Source organism: Solea solea, chromosome 17 (assembly GCF_958295425.1).
Source record: "Solea solea chromosome 17, fSolSol10.1, whole genome shotgun sequence".
Lineage (NCBI taxonomy): Eukaryota > Metazoa > Chordata > Actinopteri > Pleuronectiformes > Soleidae > Solea > Solea solea.
Window position 1 is genome coordinate 4270716 of NC_081150.1, and position 20181 is coordinate 4290896.

Here is a 20181-nt window from a genome sequence, read left to right on the forward strand (position 1 = left end):
TGAATCCCAGTAAGAGTGAAGCCTGTTAGGACTTTGCATGTTTCTGGTTTCTGTTGGGTGAGGGTAATCGCAGTGAACGTGGGTGTGAATCAGTGAACTTCATTATGTTCATTTAGATTTCTCCATTTTTTTTAAACATCTTACATCCACACTTCTCAGTGCAAAGCCTGTGATGTTTATGTGTTATACAGTATATGCGACACATTATCACAAATAATAGAGGTTGATGTAGAAGCTGGATTCTTCACAACCACAGAAAAGTCAAATTTAAAGCTGCACAAAGAAGGTATTACCACAAACTTGAGGTAAAAATTCAGAGTTAGGTAAACCTCTGTCTTACCTCTGCAAATGTAGGAAACACATTTTCTGTCTATTGATCAAAAAGCACACTTCCACTATGTTACATATACTGTGTAAAAAGAAAGATGAGAGCTTTTAGAAAATGAAAATTTATTTTACAGAAACCTTACACTCTACATCATCATTATTGATCACCTCACATTTCCATCACAGTGGAGGCCATGGTTGGCTCTCAATCATGTCTGCAGAAATATGAGACTCAAAACAAAAGGAAAATAAAATAAACCTGCCCAGGCAGATTTTAACACGTCACCCCGGGTGAATAATTTATCGAGTCACCACTTTAAAACCCAGAAAACATTTTTGTTGTTGAGTCTGTCGATTGCTTTGATGAGAAATTAAACATTTTAAGTCATAGTCCCGAACAGTCAACAGCTTTTGTGACTGGCACATTTCAACTCTGTGCCTTTACACAACATAAAAACTTTGTACAGAGCAAAAAAGAAAAAAGCTGGATTTAGAAAAGGGAACAAAAATCTTCCCCAGAATGTTACTTTGGAGGGTCTGTGTTGATGCCGTATTTCTCTTTCAGAAGCTTCAGCTGTTCCTCTTTCTTCTTTGTGTCCATCTTCTGGAAAGCCTGAAAAGAAATGTCAAAACAAAAACTTCAATTAGTCATTTGAAATTAGCCCATAGTGACATTGCGTTTGAAACATAGAATTGCTTCAATGTAAAACTTTTGTCTGACATTAACTCCACTATATTCCAAATACTGCGCTGTTTGACCAGACTCCATCCACACAAACACACAGTATCAATCATACATACTCTGTTTGCGTTGTAGTAGAGCACCACCAGGTAACGGTTGCAGACGTTGAAGCCCGACAAGTGGTCACAGGCGTTCTTGGCATCGAAGATGTCTTCATACACCACATAGGCTGTTCCTCTTGATTCAGGTGTGTTCCCCCTGAGGAGTCAGAAACAACACAAAATACACATGATGTATTTACAAGATATTTTCATGGAACCAGAGCAATTCAACTACATTGATCTATGTCATCTGCCCAGGAACCACACAGAGAAATTCACTTTAAGCTATATTTGGACAAATTAATGTGCTGTATTATAGAAGGTACATATGGCAAAGTATAGTGTGATGGTTCTCTACATGGTCTCTGATAATCTGACACACAGTTGACAAGTTTAGATTCTTTTTTGTGCAGAATAATTAGTTTTTGTTGACTGATCTGATGAGACATTAGTGAGTATGTTAAGACAGACCTCAACCAAAAAATTTGGCAATTTTAGGGCATGAAGTGTAATTAATTGTTATATGGCAGTAATTTTTCTTTTAGGGTAACCAGGGAGTTTTGAGTAATGATCAGATGAGAATTATTGCGTTTCGTTTCTCTTTAGTTCAAGGCAGCGACATGTCAGCATCACATCTCTGAGCTCAGTGAACACACGTAGCCAATTTAAGTCCTCTGCAGAGTATTAACACTTACGTTCTTATTTGCCGTATTGGTCCATATTTCCCAAAGATGTCGTACATTTCCTCAGCTGTGATCTTGTAAGGAAGGTTCCTGATGTACAGGATTCTGTTCACCTCAGGGGGTAATCGTATCTGCAGGGAAAACACATGACACATAATGTAAGATAAAGTCGTAATTACACAAATACATGATACTCACTACTAAGCCAATTCAGCTTCAAATTCACGTCTTACTACACAGTAAGACGTGAAAGCTAACTTTACTGTTTTGAAAATGAACTACGCTAAAGTATCTTTCTGAATATCATTTCATATCAATCATTATTCCAGATTGTCTCAGGTTATAACAACCCTGAGTTGTATAAATTGCTGTTTAGAGGTAACAAAAAGAGACATGAGATCATCTACGAGCCACTTGTGTTTAGCTGTTTACACGCTGTTTATAACGTACGCTACGTTATAACTACGTTTCAGATCGCAGATAACCTCAGGTAATCCGCTTGCCTCAGCAAATACTATGTTACATTACTTGAATGATCAACTGAAAAGAGAATAATAGCTACAGCCTGTTTGATTGTTTTCAGATTATTAACGTGCTACCTGGCTAACACTATGCTAGCGTCGGCTAACACTAGCCCCACGCCAAACCACTGCTGTTCGTGATATTGGCCACAGAATACACCAGTTCGATTCTCTGGAACTTACATTAGCGCGTTTCGCTGCTTGCATAGCCATGGTGGTAGGTTTATGTGTAAAATTCTAGTCCCAAAAACGACTAAATGGATAAATATCGCGGCTCTCCTCTTCCACGTCAAAATGGCAGCGGCCCGTCTCCAACCGATGACGCACTTCCTGCCTTCGACTTGTGACCACATGGAAAATACAGTGCAATGCTGCCACCTACAGGACGAAAGACGGCACTAGAATGTGTGCATTAACTTTTTTTCAGCTTTGGGTGAAACTGATTTGAAGCTGGGGTGTTTTTGAAAGAGATTTAGTTGTTTCACATAATAAAAGGAAACAGTACAAGGTATATTTAGATTTAGATGAATAACCAATGTATCCATCTCACTCAATATCTTGCTCCAGAATGTGAAGAAACGTCAAAGTCCTCTTGGGTTTGCCTCTAAACAGAATAAGCATTATTAGTAAACATAATTGTATACTGATATTAATTTGTCTTATTCAATTATAATAATGTCTGCACTTTGAAATCATTTTATAAATACAGTATGTTGCCCCTGAATTGATAATATGACCCACTTCTAGGTTTTCCTATCTATAAAAGGTACCACTTTTTGGTGTCCGATACAACTGAAACTGACATTGGTCCGATACAGTCAATTTACCATTTATGAACTATGAAGCTGCAACACACTTGTGCTCAGTCATTTCAAAGAAACAATTCTCCAACGGTGTATTAAATATTGGTATCATGACTAAGCTAAAATGCTTTTGCTGATTTTTATTTACATTTTACATGGTCTGCGCACAGTGAAGCATGCAATATACAATTTTACAATTTACATTTTTATGTCTTATATCTGACTCAGTGATTCTGACCAATATCGGACCAATACTGATTCCCATCCCTAATATAAACATCAAAACTGAGGTTTGGTGATGTGCAGAAGTACATGCTCATATAGTACCAACTGAAACTGTTTGGCTTTGGACACAATTACACAAGTGTGTGGTCAGACTCAAGACCACAATGAAATCATCAGTGTTAGCTTCTCTCACTTCTGTTGGTTATGAAAGAATGAGTTGTGTCAAAATGATTAACACACTGTTTCTGTGGTGACACTGATTCATGCCACTGCTCTTGTCTTCAAATCTTGCAAGACTCAACAAATCGTGTCCCTTAGTTTCATCCTATCTGTGCAAAGGACGGTGCTGGTGAAATAACTGCTGAAGCAATCTATCTATCTATCTATCTATCTATCTATCTATCTATCTATCTATCTATCTATCTATCTATCTTTCCACCAAGGTGAAAAACTCAAACAAAGAAACCACAATAAAACACATTAAAATAATTTAAAATTACAGTACTTTTCAATATAAGCATATTAGGTGAAAAGTAGAGCAATATCTGTGGTTTGGTCACTTTGTGTTTCAGTAATGCAACAGCGCCACCTACAGCACCAGCGCGGTTGAGGTTTTGAAAAAAAAAAAAAAAAAGAAAAAAGTCAGGGGCGGTTCCAGCGGCACGCGCGTGGTGTTGCGCTAGTGAACGTTAGCCACGAAGTAACAGTTACTAACGTCAGTCTGCGGTGGCATTTAATGTTTGTTTTTTTCTTCATAACTAATTAAAATAGTTTGGGAGACGGTTTGATTATCGTCTGACGCATCACTGTGGTCCAACAGAAAACCTCTGGAAGTGGACTGAGATTGGCGAGGTGAAGGAGGAACGTTTGGGCGGTCTGAACAAGGTTAGCCACAGCGCTCAGCGTCAGTATATGTGTACGGGGCTTTGCTGGACGGACATTGAATTGTTGAAGCCGGGTCCATTTAACGTCTCACTGCCATTGCCATGAGTGTAAATACAGTCTTCGGCATCTTCATGATTTAAATTGGGTGAGTAATTGTGTGTTACTAAATTCTTTAGACTCGTTGAAATGTTCCTGTTGATCATTATCAAGCTCAACGTTGCACCTGTTGTCGGCCATTTTCATCGCGATACTACTAGGAGCTAACGTTGACTTAAGCTGCGAAGTACATTTGGATGGAGAATTAGCCGATGCGTTCCTGTAGCGAGGTGAGATGTAAGAAAAAAACACCAATAATGGACACAGTTGGTAAAATAAAAATGTCCCGGGCTTAAGAAATTAACAATGTGTTAAGTCACTGGATGTCAGCGATTAAACTATAGGCATATAATACGCAGACACCGTATTAGCTTTGTTGCCCCGTTGACGCGGCGCCGGACTGCGTATCCGCCATATTGTGAGAGGCAAGTCCAACCCATGAACCAGTACAGGTAAACGTGCAGACCCGTTGTTTCCTCAGTAAAAAAACACGAACGTTTACATTCAATGATGATGATGTAACATTTCATATTAAATTATTTATATTCATTTAAGTAGTAATGTCTCCAAATCAATATAGTAAGACACTTCAACTGACATTGTTTTCTGCAGTGAAATGATACACTCCATGACTGCAAACTATTGACAGTTTTATTCTATACAATAACATGTCACCAGTGTGTGAAGTGGGAAAAAAATAAGTGTTTTTGTATTGAACCCTGCAACCCCATGTCGTTTTTACAGGAAAGCTGTCACAATACTTAAAGCAGCTGTTTGACTTTTAGTTTACATGTAAAAAATACTAGTATGAGTTAATTTTTAAAGTTATTGTTATTGTTGTAATTCACGAGGTACATTGTAGCTTAAGCAGTGTGACACTGCATATGAAGAGTATGAGGTATAACGAGCCGAGAGATCTAAACTTACACTTACCCCAGTCTGGTATTGCACTCTGGGTTTAATTGTCTGTGTAAGTGTCTGAAGTGCTCGAGTAAATCAAAAAAGTCTAAAAGTACTTGACACTGCACACCCTGGAGTGTTTGGAGCGCCTGCAATGGTGTGCGTTGCCTACTATTCTTACATTACATGTCATTTAGCAGACGCTTTTATTCAAAGCGACTTACATGGGAATTGAGTACAATCGGCCAGGAGTGGAGTTGAACTTGCAACCATGAAGTCTTTTGCACGCAGGGTACTGGTCTTAACCACTGAGCCACTCCACCCCTTACTGTTTGGTAATAACAAATCTGGTGTAAAAGAGGCTAATTTTGGCTGAATACAATTATTTATTTGTGAGCCTGCTGTCAGACAGATATGCCTAGGACACGTAATAAAGATGACACTTTTCTGTGCTGTGGTTATTCAGAGGAATAGAATAATAACAACAATGATAATAATAATAATCATAATTATTAATTTTATTTGTAAAACACAACAAAAAAGAGAAAAATCTCTATAAAAGTGCTATAGAGAAATTAAGCCTACATTTTACATTTATACCTGGACTAAGAAAGTGGATTGTTACTGACACATTGCAAATATGTCTGTTATGTCCTATAATATGTAGACTAGGGCAATGCATTTTTTTTTATTATTGATTACTCTGTTGATTGTGTTCTCCATTATCTGATTCAAAAAATAAAAACATCCTCAAATGCATTGTTTTGTCCTTAAACCCGGCACTCATTTTACTATTATAGAGGACCAAAGAAACCAGAAAATATTCACATTTAGGAAGGTGAAATCTGTTGGCTTTTTAGACTTGTGACATAAACCAACTATGATGCAACCTGGACACATCCTCAGTGGTGTTACCTGGAGTGTTTCGGGTCTTTCAAACATCATACACTCTCATCCAGGCGACCAAACCGGTGGCTTTTTAAAAAATATATTCAAAATTAGCGATGTCTCGAAACAACTTTTTCACTTCCGGTACGATACCGATATTACGATATAACGGCTAGCTTGCACTTCGTAGCCTCTGATTTCAGAGGTTAAAGAAAAATGTTTAACCTCTGAAACAGCAGTAGCACACTCATGCTGTTGTTGTGATCATGTGGGTTCTACATGCGTCCAACACGCAGAGCCCACGTGATCACAACGGGCGCTGCTGGATAGAAGTGCTGGAAAGGAATTGATTGCTTGAATCGGAGCGCTTATATTGGAGATTTTAGAGGCAGTCTGATATAATCCGATACTCGTTTTTTTGGCTGATATCGTACCGATATCAATATCGGATCGGGACATCCCTATTCAAAATTTGCCAAACCAATTAATTGACTATCACAGTAATGATTAATTGTGTGTGTGGCAGTCATTGAGCAATCACAGCAGAGCAACCTATGCGTGACAGTATAAAATGTTCACAGTCTTGAACTTGGAGATATCGTTTAAAAATAATAATTAAGGTTTTTAATTTTTACATGTATCATGAAAAAATTATTTTTTAATATTTCATTTGTGGCTTAGTTTGTGTTGCCTGATTAATGTCTTAAGACCTTATGTAAATCACTGTGTAATGTTTTTCAGATAACATCCAGTGCTGAAACAGCAGTGTGGATGACCGGTGACGGATCATGGGTGGTTGATATTCATGAAACTGCCAAGATGTCGTCAATCCAAGGACTCCCACCACAAGGATCAGACGTAACTATTCTTATAACCAGGGTCCACTTGCATCCACTTTGTGTGCTTGTCGAGTTCTGGGGAAAGTTTAGCCTGGAGAGGACTGAAGAATATGAGTGCTTGGCTAAAGACATTCAATCTGTTGGAAAAACATTTGAAGAACATGAAGGAAACCCTGGTGATAAGTGCTTGGTTCAGGTAGATGGCATTTGGAACAGGGCCCGCATTGTCTCAAGAAATGGGTCAAAATTCAGCGTGTTTCTCTTTGACAAAGGGGTGACATCTTGCACCACCACAAACAAGCTGGCATGGGGTAAAAAGGAACACTTCCTCCTACCACCTGAAGTGGAATTTTGTGTGCTAGCTAATGTATTACCACTCTCAGCTGAGGGCAGGTGGTCTCCAGTAGCTCTCGAATTTCTGAAAACTCTCTCTGGGAGATCTGTGAAAGCACATGTGCAAGATATACTGGAGTCCCACAGAACATTTGTCCTGCACATCCCCTACATCGCCAAACAAATGTATGAGATGGGACTTGCCAAGAAGTTGGCTCCAGACATGTTCCACGAGTTTGTGCTCATGTCACTGAAGTCCAGTAGTGTAGCCCAAGTGTCCACACCACAGACTCAACTGATCTCTATGGATGCAGGTGTGAGACTGCACAAGCAAGAGCTCTTCATGGTCCCAGAGCTCCCAGCAGGAACTGTGGAGACGGTCATAGTCACGGAGGTTACAAATCCACAGAGGATCTTTTGCCAGTTGAAGGTCTTCTCACAAGAGTTGAAGAAACTCTCGGAGAAAATCACACAATGTTGTGAGGGCAGAATGATGAGTTGCACTGTGGGTCCAGAAATGGTTGGTTTTCCCTGTGCTGCAAGAGGAAGTGATGGCAGATGGTACCGCTCTGTTCTACAACAAGTATTCCCAAACAATGGCGTTGTGGAAGTTTTGAACATTGACTATGGAACAAAACAGCTTGTTCAGTTGGATAAGGTGAGACCACTGGCTTCAGAATTCCTCAGGATGCCCGTTGTGACCTACATCTGTTCCCTACATGGAATCATTGACCGAGGCATTGGATGGACAACAAGCCAGATTGAGTTTCTAAGAAACCTTCTTTTGTGCAAGACTGTGATTGCTAAATTTGAGTACCAAAGCATGGCTGAGGGTGTACACTATGTCACGCTCTATGGTGATGATAATACAGACATTAACAGCCTGTTTGGGTCTAAGGAGAGCTGTTTGCTGGAGTATGAGAAGACACTAAAAGATTTTGCCCTTCATAGCCCTGCATACAGCCATGAAGATCAAGCCCAGCAAGGAAAAAGAAAGATGTTGACATCTGGGAAGACTGAAGAGGAAAATGAAGGGAAAGGAGTAGTGAAAAAGTTACCAGCAGAGGAGCTGTCACTCTACTCAACGCATGTTGTATTTGTTCTGCATGTATCCAACCCATCAGAGTTTTGGATCCAGACGCAAAACTATGTGAGTGAGCTGGATGAACTGATGGACAGTATCTTTCATTTGTACAAAGAGTCAGAGAACAAAGACGTGGTGAGAGATCCAACTGTGGGGCTATACTGTGCTGCCAAGGCAGAAGATGGTGACTTCTACAGAGCAGTTGTGACTGAAGTTGATGAGACACAAATCAAGGTGTTCTTTGTTGATTATGGAAACACAGAAACCATTGAAAGGAATAATATCAGATTTCTTCCTGAAAAGCTCAAAAAGCTACCAAGGCTTGCTCTGAAATGCAGCCTGGCTGGTGTCAGACCCACAGATGGGAGATGGAGTCAAATTGCCTCTGAGTTTTTCACCAAAACAGTCACAGACAAAGTACTGAATGTTCATGTGATGGCTAAATATGATGACTACTATGCTGTACAGCTAATGGACCCGGAATCTCTGCAGGAAAAAGACCTCAGTACATTGATGTGTACGTCTAATTTTGCTGAAAGGGCTGAGACACTGAGCCAAATTAAAGGCAGTGTTTCCTTGCAACCTGCCACTCTGTCTCTCACACAACATCCACATGTCAGATTCACAGATGTACACGGGAACAAGGGATTGTCTTTCCAGCCACAAAACACCATTGACCCTGCCATCAGGGAAAGAGTTTCTTCATTCAAGGAGCACATGTTTCCCATTGGAAGTGTTCTTGATGTCTCTGTGTCCCACATCGAAAGCCCTAATGACTTCTGGTGCCAACTTATGCAAAATGCAGGACATTTGAATTTGCTGATGCGTGACATACAGGCTCATTATGCAGGTAGTGAATTTCAGCCTAATGTAGATGTAGCTTGTGTTGCACGTTATCCTGTTAATAGAATGTGGTACAGAGCAATTGTAATTAACAAACATAAAACATCTCATGTGGATGTGTTGTTTGTTGATTTTGGTCAGGAAGCAACCATTTCCATATATGACCTGAGAAAGATAAGTCCAGAGTTTCTCACTCTGCCTGGTCAAGCCTTTCGATGCAGTCTGTTGAACCCTGTTGACCCCACATCTGCCATCAATGAGTGGAATGATGATACAGTTGCAAGATTCAACAAATTTGTTGAAACTGCTGTGTCTAACTTTGTGACGTTAAAGTGCACCATATATGCTGTCATGTACAGAGAGCAGAAGATTCTTTTCAACATTGTGGATCTAGAGACTCCATTTGAGAGCATCTGCACCAGCATGGTTAATCTGGTCAAAAGTGCCCCTCCCAAAAATGTCTCTGGGCCCTCCTTCCACCTGGACACGTACTACTACTCAACGCACAATGTCAAAACTGGGACAGAGGAACAGATGACGGTGACATGCGTGAACAGTGTCAGTCAGTTTTACTGTCAGCTCGAGAGGAACGCTGATGTGATGGAAAATCTCACGATGAAAGTTAGCAAACTTTGCCATCAGCTAGAGAATGTAAAACTCCCATCAGTGTTTGGATCTTTGTGCCTTGCCAAGTATACTGACGGACACTGGTACAGGGCTAAAATCAAGACCACAAAGCCAGCAATCCTGGTTCACTTTGTGGATTATGGTGACACTATTGAGGTGGACAAATCTGACTTACTTCCAGTACCCAAAGAGGCTAATGATGTCATGTCTGTGCCTGTGCAAGCAGTTGTTTGTGGTCTCTCTGATGTCCCTGCTACTGTTGGAAAAGAGGTCAACAGCTGGTTTGAGAAGTTTGCAACAGAATTGAAATTCCAAGCTCTCATTGTGGCCAGAGAACCTGATGGAAAACTGCTGGTTGAGCTGTATCACAAAAACACTCAGATTAATTCAAAGATGAAGAAGATGTTTAATATTGAGATGAGCATAAACGAGAGTGTTGTCAACCATGGCCAGAAAGCAGTGAGACATGACTACAGGCCTCCAAAATATTTCTTGAAGCAAACCACAGAAATGGATGACCAAGCACAAAATGTCAATCAGAGTAGATGCGCAAACCAAAAACCAGCATATCAAATGAGGGATGAGCCAAAACCTATCAATATGTCTGCAACTAAGCCTTCCCGCTTTGCTTGTGAAAATAGCCATAAGGTCAAAGCTGTGCCATTACAGCTGTACAAACCTCCTCCCCAGCGACAGTCATGTGAAATGACACCAAGTGATATGGTAAATGGTTCTGAGAATGCAAGTGACCATGTCAAACCAAGAAAAGCCAATCTGTCCACTGACACCAACCAGATGGTCATGTCCAAGACCTCTCATACAGACTCTCAGAAGGTAAAAACTGTGGAACAACTCCCTAAACTTGCAGACTTGCCTTCAAAATCAATCACACCAGGTTTGGAAGCTGAAGTTTATGTCTCACACAGCAACAGCCCATTGAGTTTCTACCTTCAACTTGTCAGGGATGAGGATGAAATATTTTCTGTTGCTGAAAGACTCAATGGTCCCACATCTCTCCCAAAAACCAATGTCTTCATTGAGGTTCATCCAGGTGACCTTGTTCAAGCAGAGTTTGCAGATGACTCCTCATGGTACCGAGCTGTTGTGAAAGAAGTCCACAGCAACTCAATTGCTCATGTTGAGTTTATTGATTTTGGAAATACAGTAATGACACCAATATCCAAGATGGGCAGACTTCATCAGTCTCTTTTACTACTACCTATGTACAGCATACACTGCATGCTGAGTGATGTTGCAACTTGTGGAAAAGAGGAAATGCTTGAACCAGAAATGCTGTCGTCTTTTAAAGCAGTATGTGGTGAAGGAGAAAAGCAGCTCAAGTGCCGGTTCATCAAGCAGTCAGGATCTGTGTGGGAAGTCAGTCTGGAAGACAGTGGTGTGAATGTCACTTGTAAAGTACCTACTTGTTCAGCTGATGGTACTGAAATTGCAGTAGAGAAACAGGAACAGGTGCAAGTAAAAACTCAACAGGACACCGAGAAGCCACCATCTAAGCCATGCTCTCTACATTACAATCAACAAGTTTTTTTAAAGGGACAGCAGTTACAGAGCTACATCTCTTGTATAAATGATGCTCATTCCTTTTGGTGTCAGAGTGCTCACTCAGAAGAACTTGACAAGATAACATCAGGTGTCTCAGAAGTTGGGAATGCAATCAACCACAAGCACATTGACCCAGACACCCTATCCCCTGGCAGCCCGTGTATTGTTCTCTTTTCAGATGATCATCTTTGGTACCGTGCAGAAGTAACTGACAGAAAGGGAGATGCGCTGTCTGTGCTTTTTGTGGACTATGGAAACAAGTCCCAAGTCTCCATTACAGATGTGAGGAAAATACCAGTTGAATTGGTGGTCCTGCCTCCCCAGGCCTTTTTGTGCGAGCTTGAAGGCTTTAATTGTTCATGTGGTTCTTGGGCCAGTGGCGCAGTAGATGAGTTTTGTACACGTACAACAGACAAGTTGTTAAAGTTGACTATTGGCAGACTAACCAGGGATGACAAAACCATCAAATACATTGTGCAGGTGGAATGTGATGGCCAGATCATGAATGAAGTGATGAAAACATGGTGGAAAAACACAGAAAACACAACAGAAAACAAACCTGACACAGGTGAATTGACTACGTTGTTTGAACCGCCACTGCAAAATGTCCCAGCTGTGAAAGAGGCTGCACAACCTGAGGATCAACCAGAGTATTCTGAAAGCCAAGAAATTCTTCCTCAGAAAGAGCACAGTGAAGAACAGTTCTCTGAGGAGCTTGTTGACCCTCACAGAGCAGATGAGGATAAATTAATCTGTAGTCCGAAGACTAATGAGTCCCCCAAAGAAGAGGCGACACAACCTGAGGATCAACCACAGTATCCCAAAAGCAAAGACATTCACCCTCCGAGAGAGCACAGTGAAAAACATTTCTTTGAGGAGCTTGTTGACACTCACAGAGCAGATGAAGATAAATTAATCTGTAGTCCGAAGACTAATGAGACCCCCAAAGAAGAGGCTACACAACCTGAGGATCAACCACAGTATCACAAAAGCAAAGACATTCACCCTCCGAGAGAGCACAGTGAAAAACATTTCTTTGAGGAGCTTGTTGACACTCACAGAGCAGATGAGGCCAAACTAGTCTGCAGTCCACAGACCAATGAGACCTTCAAAGATTTAGACTCTTCTGAATCCCAAGAAGGAAAGTATCAGACATCTGAGTGCAATATGATTGCCCAACATGAAAAAAGTGATTCCATTGAAGAAGTGAACACAATTCACACTGTGATACTACTTCAGACTGAGTCCAAAGACACAGAAGACGCCATAGTACCTGTACCTAATGACCAATATATTTTTATCTTGAACTGTGATAAGGATGTTTGTGAAAGTGACAAAATCCCTGAAGAGGACAGTGCTTCAGTGTTGGACACTGTCGGACCAGATGACTTGGAGTCTCCAGTGGATGAGAACCCAAAAGAGGACACGGACAAGTCAGAGATTCCAGCGAAAGAGGTGGCATCTTCAGCTGAAGAGGTGATGACCTACAACGTGCCAAGCAGCTATGATGCCAGAGTTTATTCGGGTAAATTATATGTCAGTCACAACTGAGTTCAACTTGTTGTCAAGTCGTGGGTAATGATTGCATAAAGTTAATAATTTTATTTTTTGTTTTCTTTGCATTTGTAGTTCCAACCGATGACAGTAACATTGCCACAGTGAGTGAGCGTTCTCTTACCAGTGTGACAGCAGTGAAAATGGTAAATTGTGTTACTGAGACTTGCATGGACTGTGTGTGAAGATTTTGACACAGCACAGTCTGATGTGTGTTATCTTTTCTCTGAAGGCTCCAAGTGATACATTTCATCCCACGGAGAGTATAAACCTACATGAGCTCATAGATGTAATTTCTGAAGACTTGGAGCAGGTACATAGATTTGTTTGTATCATTCCACACTTTACATAATTGGGGCTGTCAAAAAAAAAAGGTTTCATATTGCACAAATTTGTCAAACCTTTCATACTATTGTAATATTAACCACTCTGCAGTTAATATAAGCTGCACTTATATCCCTGGTGCGCTTTTACAACACGATCCAAATTATTACCATTTCAAAAGAAACTCATGAAGTTATTGCATCTTCTTATTGTCTCTGCATCAGGTGTGACAAGATGGTGTAAGTGCTGTGTTGCAATAACTACAGCAGTGGCATTCAAATTCAAATTTAAATGACAGTGAAACCACTGAGAGAGATGTTTTTCTTGTAATTAGATGGAGCAGTATGCAACCTTTACTGAAGAGAGCTGTAAAGGCTATCCATATACCACGTAATTATGTGTTTGTCCTCTTAACAGCTTGATACTGACTTGGTCCTGTCATCCCCTGTGCTTCCTGAGCAGCAGTTGTGTGGTAAGCAGTTCCTAATAAAAACTAAAAATCATGCTGCACCACCTCCATATGTAAGAACAGTAACATTGACAATAAATCCCCTGTAAATTGCTACTCAGAATTGTGTGGATTGTGCTCATCTTGAAGATACATACTCTGGTTTGTTGCCATTATGTCTTACTTTTGTAGTCAACGGCGTTTTTGAAAATGAATTTAACATATACTGTATTTGTACAAATTGTATGTTTAAATGAACATGTAGAGATAAGGTGAGAGGTCTTGGTAATCCTGGGAAAGTTGTGTACAGTTTTAGTCAATACAAGGTGGATTTTTATCAGCTTGTTTTTATGTGCATTTTTTATTTGCACATAAAAATAGAAAGAGGCAGATGTATCGAGCAAGAGGAGGTATGATTGGAATGGCAGGAACCTTTTTATCTTTCTGTCGTGACACAGACTTTGCCACCTACTGCTCATAACTCCAAATATTTACTTAATAACAGTGAATGGAAATGTACATAAATGTGCATTTTCTTTTACCATATTTTTGAAAACTGGGATAAACTTGCATTTCTCTGCATTTTAATGGAAAGCTTGCTACAGTGATTGTGCATCTGTCTCCGTTTCCTCAGATCTGGTAGACGACACTGATGAAACCAGCCAGTCTCAAACCTGTGGAGCTGTCTCTACAGATATGATGGTAATTCATTTATATTAGATTAAATATTCTTTAATCAAGTTGCAAAACTTGCCATGTCTGAAATGTGAAATCTGTCTTTTTGCTGTTTAGGGTGATGAGTTTGAAGAGGTGACATGTTTGATGGATGCCTGCACAGGTATCACACTTCACTACAGAATGTTCCAGGAACGTTAGTGTTTACTTTGTGTTAGCAAGCTGAATTTCCTCGCTCTGCACTGCAGATACACATGATCCTGACAGCAAAGTCACCAGTGCTGGAGAAGATGATATGATCACTTGCATCACAGTAAGTTCCTACATGTGAGAGTTTATGCTTGTTAGTTTCATCCCTGGCTCAACAAAAAACTGAACAGAACTGAAAATTGTTTTATCAACAAATTTCTTCACCAGTTACTACCTAATTTGTGGTGCATTTATTAATCACAAGGTGGCAGCAGCATCAAGCATTTAATTAGTTGAATGCATGTCTATTTGCAGAAATTATGAAATTGAAGAAATGTATTGAGTGCATCTGAAAGCTGAACATGCTGTAGATCCAGCAGAAGTGATGACATTTACCAGGGTCTTCGAATGCATCTTAAAGCTGCTTTTCTTAACTCAACATGCTCTCATCTCTTCATTACTTTTACTAGTGGCTATGTGCCAGAGTTTAAAATATTCAAAGAATAATCCTGTTGAATATTCAAAATAGCATCGCTTGAAATCCCAATCCCTAGTTTCTACCATATTTTCAAGAAAGCAATTAAAAAAACTAAATTTAATTTTACACTATTTTACTATGTCACTAAAATAACCTTTAATTGCCATGTCAATTGATGACCAACCTGGCAATAATTCCAGGATTAGTATTTTGGAAACTGCTCATCTATTGGAATTTCCACACGCAGCCCTCTCAAGGGATTTTACAGAATGGTCTGAAAAAGAGAATATGTAAAGTGACAAACAGATCTTCTGGCAAAAATGTCTTGTTTGATGCCAGAGGTTAGAGGAGAATGACCAGACAAGTTCGAGATAAGACTTAAGTATTAGATTTACTGTGTTTGACACACTTTTTGGAGCAAAAGGAGGACTAACAGAAGAAACTGGGATGAACTGCCTCAGCAGAAAAACAGAGCTGTCCAGTTCAGTTCTGGTAAATCTGCCCACTGCAGTCTCAGATTTCAGTTTTTGGCTGACAGAGGCTTTTGTCCTGTTATCCTGCTCTGCTGTCTCACTACTCTCCTCTGACCTCTCTGTTCAACAAGGTGTTTCCATCCACAGTGCTGCAGCGTATTGGCTGTTTTTTGTTTGAGTGAAACTCTAGAATCTGTTGTGTGAAAATCCCAGGAGATCAGCAGTTTCTGAAATACTCAACACAAGCTCGTCTGGCACCAAATTTCACGCCATGGACTAAATAAGAGATCACTATTTAATGTCTTTCCATATTCATCAAGTATATTAATTCCATGTTTTAATGCTAATAATCTGAATGGTAGTCAGAGCAGTTAATTGAATGTCTGAAAGTGTATTTCTTTATTATTAAATTGAACAATTTCTTAAATTTCAGGTCCAGGACAAAGCACTTGGTGAGTAATTTCTAAGAACAACTGATTAATTGTATTACCACCTAAGCAACTCATTTGCCTTATCCACAGAATGAGGGTGCCATATTGTCATATTGGTTTATGTTATTTTGTACAGTGTGATGATACAGCAAGATATTTGTATTTATTTCTTACAGGAGCCATTTTAGAGCACGACATGGAAATTGGAGACGTTTCTCTGAAGGATGAGGTAAAACCTAATGAGGTATTCAGTAAAACTTGGAGCACACATTTTATATGGGATTTAAAAGTATATGTAATGTAACAGAACTATATATATGGCTACCATTAATGCCTCAATTCTACATAGTGCTGTATCCTTAGGTGTGTTAGCCAGAGTGCAGAGCCAACTCCCTCCCTCTGGTGTTTTCCTATTTGGATTTTGCATCCTGAATGTTAAATAAAAATCTTTTTAAATAGTTTTAGATTGAGAGACCATATTAGGGTTACAAACTATCTGTTGCTTATTTTCTCACTTGATTGAATACATGTCTTCGTGATTTTATGTTTTTGGTATATAAAGCAAAGAAACCAGAAAATATTCACATATAAGAAGCTGAAAACAAAGAGCTTGTTCTAATTATAAACAACACTCAAATGGATCAAATAGATAATCAAAATAGTTGACGATCAATTTAGTTATTGATTAATGGTCCATTAATAATTGCAGCCCTACAGTTATTATTAAAATAAACCAGCCCAGAGGCTGTTTAATTCAGTTGTTTGGAGTTGATGGTCAAACATGCATACATTGAGGTTAAATAAATTCTCATTATTACGTTTCATTGCCTCCATTCAGTTATCTGTATATTTCAGTTGACATATTTATAAGAATATAATTAACAGGCTTTAATTTCCTGTTGTCAAACCTATGACTGCAGTGGGTTATCATATCCATCCATTTTGCAGTGGTGTCTCTTGCCACCTGTATAAAACTGCTTTTTCATGCGTTCAACACTAGGGGGTAGAATCTGTAAATCAGACAGAACAAAAACACTGGAAAGATCAGTGTAAAGTAACATCAGTAAGCAGTATTGACTAATTGTCTGTCTCTAGGATAACTCCATGCCTGAAGAGGAAGTCTTAGCTCTTCACAATGACAAACTTCTTGGTTTGTGCATTAATTTATTTCATTAATTTATTTGTTGTCAGATTGTATCGTTGCCATATTCACGTGCTTCTGTGATTACAGATTTGCCACTGAGTGACACTGAGCCACAATCTGACTGTCCAGATGTGGTAATATGACAATCAATAAGCCCATTTCTAACATTAAGGGGAAAACAATCACACCACATGTGTTCAGTGAATTCTGTATTTATGTTGTTCAGAGTAACCTGGTGGATGAGTTGCCCAGTACTGTTGAAGAGAGTTGTTTGACAGATGTCTCCACAGGTATCAGACTTGATGATCATGATTATTCACCCAAAAATACAGATAATTCCTTCTTCTAGATGTAGAAAGACAGCACACCCTGCTGCCTGTTTATAATCCTCTTTATGCCAATATCTCCTTGTTCTTTCAGACCAACATCCAAAAACTGAAACAGAGGACAGTGAACAGATGGAACCTCCACCATCCAAACAAGAGGTAACCAGTTCATTATAACGCCACAGGGTTTATGTCTAAATGTGAATAGAAAACTTGATGTTTAAAAGTAGGAGTCGAGAAGTAAAAGTTAATATTTGTGTAAGTAAGTAGGTACTACTAGTAAGTAGGTACTGTCCACTCGCATCATATTTGGTAAATCAGATGCTGAGAATATACTTTACTATATAAATGAGACTTGGAGTGTGTGAGGTCATTGCCTGCAGTAAGGCTGTGGTGGTGTTCACTGAGTGTGTATGTCCTGAGAAATCTGATCACAAGTGGACAGTGTAAACGTGTGACTGTTGGCATTAAAGTACTATACTATCAGACCTGACTGAGGGAGCGTTTGAGTGTATACACCAGCAGTGCAGGGGCAGGTGGGGACAAGAAGCATTTATCCTGCCACAATCAGAGTGTACATTCCCTCCTGTATGCAAATGCATCATCTCTGTTCATGAGGACAAAATGTTTGTTTTTGTTTTTAATCAATCTGACTGTACAGATGTTTGTGTGTGCACTTGTGACTGGATCACTCAGGCTAGATATTAATAGCAGGTCTGAACAGGATCTGTTAGATCTCTGGTTCACATCCTTGTGCAGTTTTATTGTTGGTTCTGTCACACAGCACAGTTGCAAACACTTGCATCAAATTTTGCCACATTGCTATTGAAAAAGATTATATTGGGATACATATTGTTACTGAATTACTGTCCAGCTTGATTCTGTTCTGACGCCCACTTGCTGCACTGCGTGAACAACATCAGTGTCAAAACAATGAAAATCAAACATTTCATTACTCTACTGTTTGAACTATTCACATCATTGAGGTCAATTTCCTGATGATTTTTCTAGGATTATGAGGAGGGCGTTGTTTCTAAAGAAACGTCTTCACCTGACGACAGCTTTGGTGAGTCATTTTATGCTGCATGCACTTCCCCTGGGATTCCACTGAATGCGTATGTGTCGTGTCTCCATGGGGGCATCAGACGTGATTGACATCCACTTTAGACAACGTGTCAGCTTCCACTGACTTTTGTGTCGTGTACCGGCTGCGTCGTTGCTCCGCCAGTCCCTCACTTACACAGAGAATAGGCAAGAGTTTTCAATTTGTCCCAGACAATGGACGCTTCACTTCAACAGAATTTAGCACAAGTGGGCCTGGAAGTCAAACACAGATACATTAAAGTGTTTTCAGAATAAAAGCCCCCGGTTGACACCATATGGTATTTCACTTAACTACACCAACATCAAATCCAGTGCTCCCTTCTTCTTGTTCTTCGGTCAGTCGGTAAAACATCTGTTACTTTGTGTTTACGGTACATGTGTAGTTTTTGAATTACTGCCAGAAATCCCTGTCTCACAGCTCCAGTGTTTCTGCTGTTCTGCACAGGGGACGGATCTGTGAACGCATCCAGTGGGTGTTGATGGATCGGTCACACGCAGCAACAGTGCAATACGCCGCAATACGCATTCAGTGGAATCCCGGGGTTAGTCCAATACACAAAAACTTTATTGGGGACACAATATTTTCGAGCAAGAGTGGATCTTTCATAGGTTAAAGTGTGATTGTACAGATTTGTGCGGTACCACCCATATTTATGTGAGCTTAATCATCCATCCATCCATCCTTTGGATTGAAGTTTTTGTGGCGTGGACTAACTGCAAACTTGACCTCCTTCTGCAAAAAAGGTGACGTGTGTATAATTTTGTCGAACATCACTTAGTGCTAGGTTGGTTTTTTTTTGCTGTTGATTTGGAGCAAAAAAGGGGAACAAAATAAAAGGTGTCCCATCTATAAAAGACTGCAGTTGCAGATATAACAATGGCTTAGAAATAATATTTCACTTAGTGGGTCAAGATGAACAAGAGAAGTCAACTTTATTAATAAACATGGTACAAACAAGTAAAGCCACTGTTGTTGCTGTTTATCTCTGTCCATAGTTTGCCTGATGGTTTGCAGTATTTTATATTTCCTCTGTGATGTGTTGTATCTGTATTACTAAACGTTCCATGTCTTTCCTCCCACTCAGAGCTCCAGCTGTCGAACATAACCCATCTCACTCTGATCATCAATGATGGGTCTGCTGATGAACAGCAGCAGGAGGAGTAAATGTCTCCCGTTTGCTTCTGGTGTCAATGTTAGACTCCTAACAAAATTGCTCAATTGCAGACACTTTAGTTCATTTAAACAGGTTTGAGTTAAGGTTTTCTTAGTTGTTTTGCTCTGTGTGTTGAAGGGCAGTGTTGAACATTTTATTTCATTGTTTCAGTTGAAAAACACAGCTGTTTGGCTAAAAGATGCTTCTATACAGAAATGGTTTGGAGTTTTTTGTCAGCGTACACGTACACGCGTTGCAGATCTGTTCTGATAAACCGCACCACATTCTTTGTAAACAAATGTTGTGTATTGAATCTTTCTTTAAAGACTAATTTGAATGGTTGCAAAGTTATAAAGAATTTATAGATATCTTTTTTCTGTTGTGTGTTAACATGCATGCCTTAAAGACACATTTTTGTTTGTGTAATAAATATCAATACCATTTGTTTGAAATGAGTCATGCTTTTTATGAGTTACTACCC

The 20181-nt window shown here is 39.6% G+C and overlaps 2 protein-coding genes across 2 annotated transcripts; one reads left to right on the forward strand and one right to left on the reverse strand.

Moving 5' to 3' along the window:
- Nucleotides 1–433: 433 nt before the first annotated feature.
- On the reverse strand, nt 434–2657 carry sf3b6 (splicing factor 3b, subunit 6). Its single transcript, XM_058613765.1, has 4 exons — nt 2498–2657; nt 1806–1924; nt 1129–1267; nt 434–940 (listed from the first exon to the last, which is right to left on the reverse strand). Exons 1-4 carry the CDS (start codon nt 2525–2527, stop codon nt 851–853), a joined length of 378 nt encoding a protein of 125 aa, XP_058469748.1. The 5' UTR covers nt 2528–2657; the 3' UTR covers nt 434–850.
- A 1331-nt stretch (nt 2658–3988) lies between these two features.
- Nucleotides 3989–20139, forward strand: tdrd6 (tudor domain containing 6). Its single transcript, XM_058613533.1, has 16 exons — nt 3989–4372; nt 6853–12925; nt 13030–13100; nt 13187–13267; nt 13696–13750; nt 14361–14428; nt 14519–14564; nt 14650–14714; nt 15975–15993; nt 16149–16201; nt 17068–17122; nt 17204–17250; nt 17343–17406; nt 17537–17601; nt 18454–18508; nt 19632–20139. Exons 2-16 carry the CDS (start codon nt 6883–6885, stop codon nt 19709–19711), a joined length of 6867 nt encoding a protein of 2288 aa, XP_058469516.1. The 5' UTR covers nt 3989–4372; nt 6853–6882; the 3' UTR covers nt 19712–20139.
- Nucleotides 20140–20181: the final 42 nt, after the last annotated feature.

Coding starts and splice junctions, on each gene's coding strand:
- sf3b6 (XM_058613765.1), bottom strand. CDS start 2,527: ATGGCTATGCAAGCAGCGAAACGCGCTAAT. Junction 1,925..2,497: donor AAGCAGCGAAACGCGCTAAT/GTAAGTTCCAGA, acceptor TTTTCCCTGCAG/ATACGATTACCCCCTGAGGT. Junction 1,268..1,805: donor CCAATACGGCAAATAAGAAC/GTAAGTGTTAAT, acceptor CTGACTCCTCAG/GGGGAACACACCTGAATCAA.
- tdrd6 (XM_058613533.1), top strand. CDS start 6,883: ATGACCGGTGACGGATCATGGGTGGTTGATATTCATGAAACTGCCAAG. Junction 13,268..13,695: donor TTTCTGAAGACTTGGAGCAG/GTACATAGATTT, acceptor TCCTCTTAACAG/CTTGATACTGACTTGGTCCT. Junction 17,602..18,453: donor CTCCACCATCCAAACAAGAG/GTAACCAGTTCA, acceptor TGATTTTTCTAG/GATTATGAGGAGGGCGTTGT.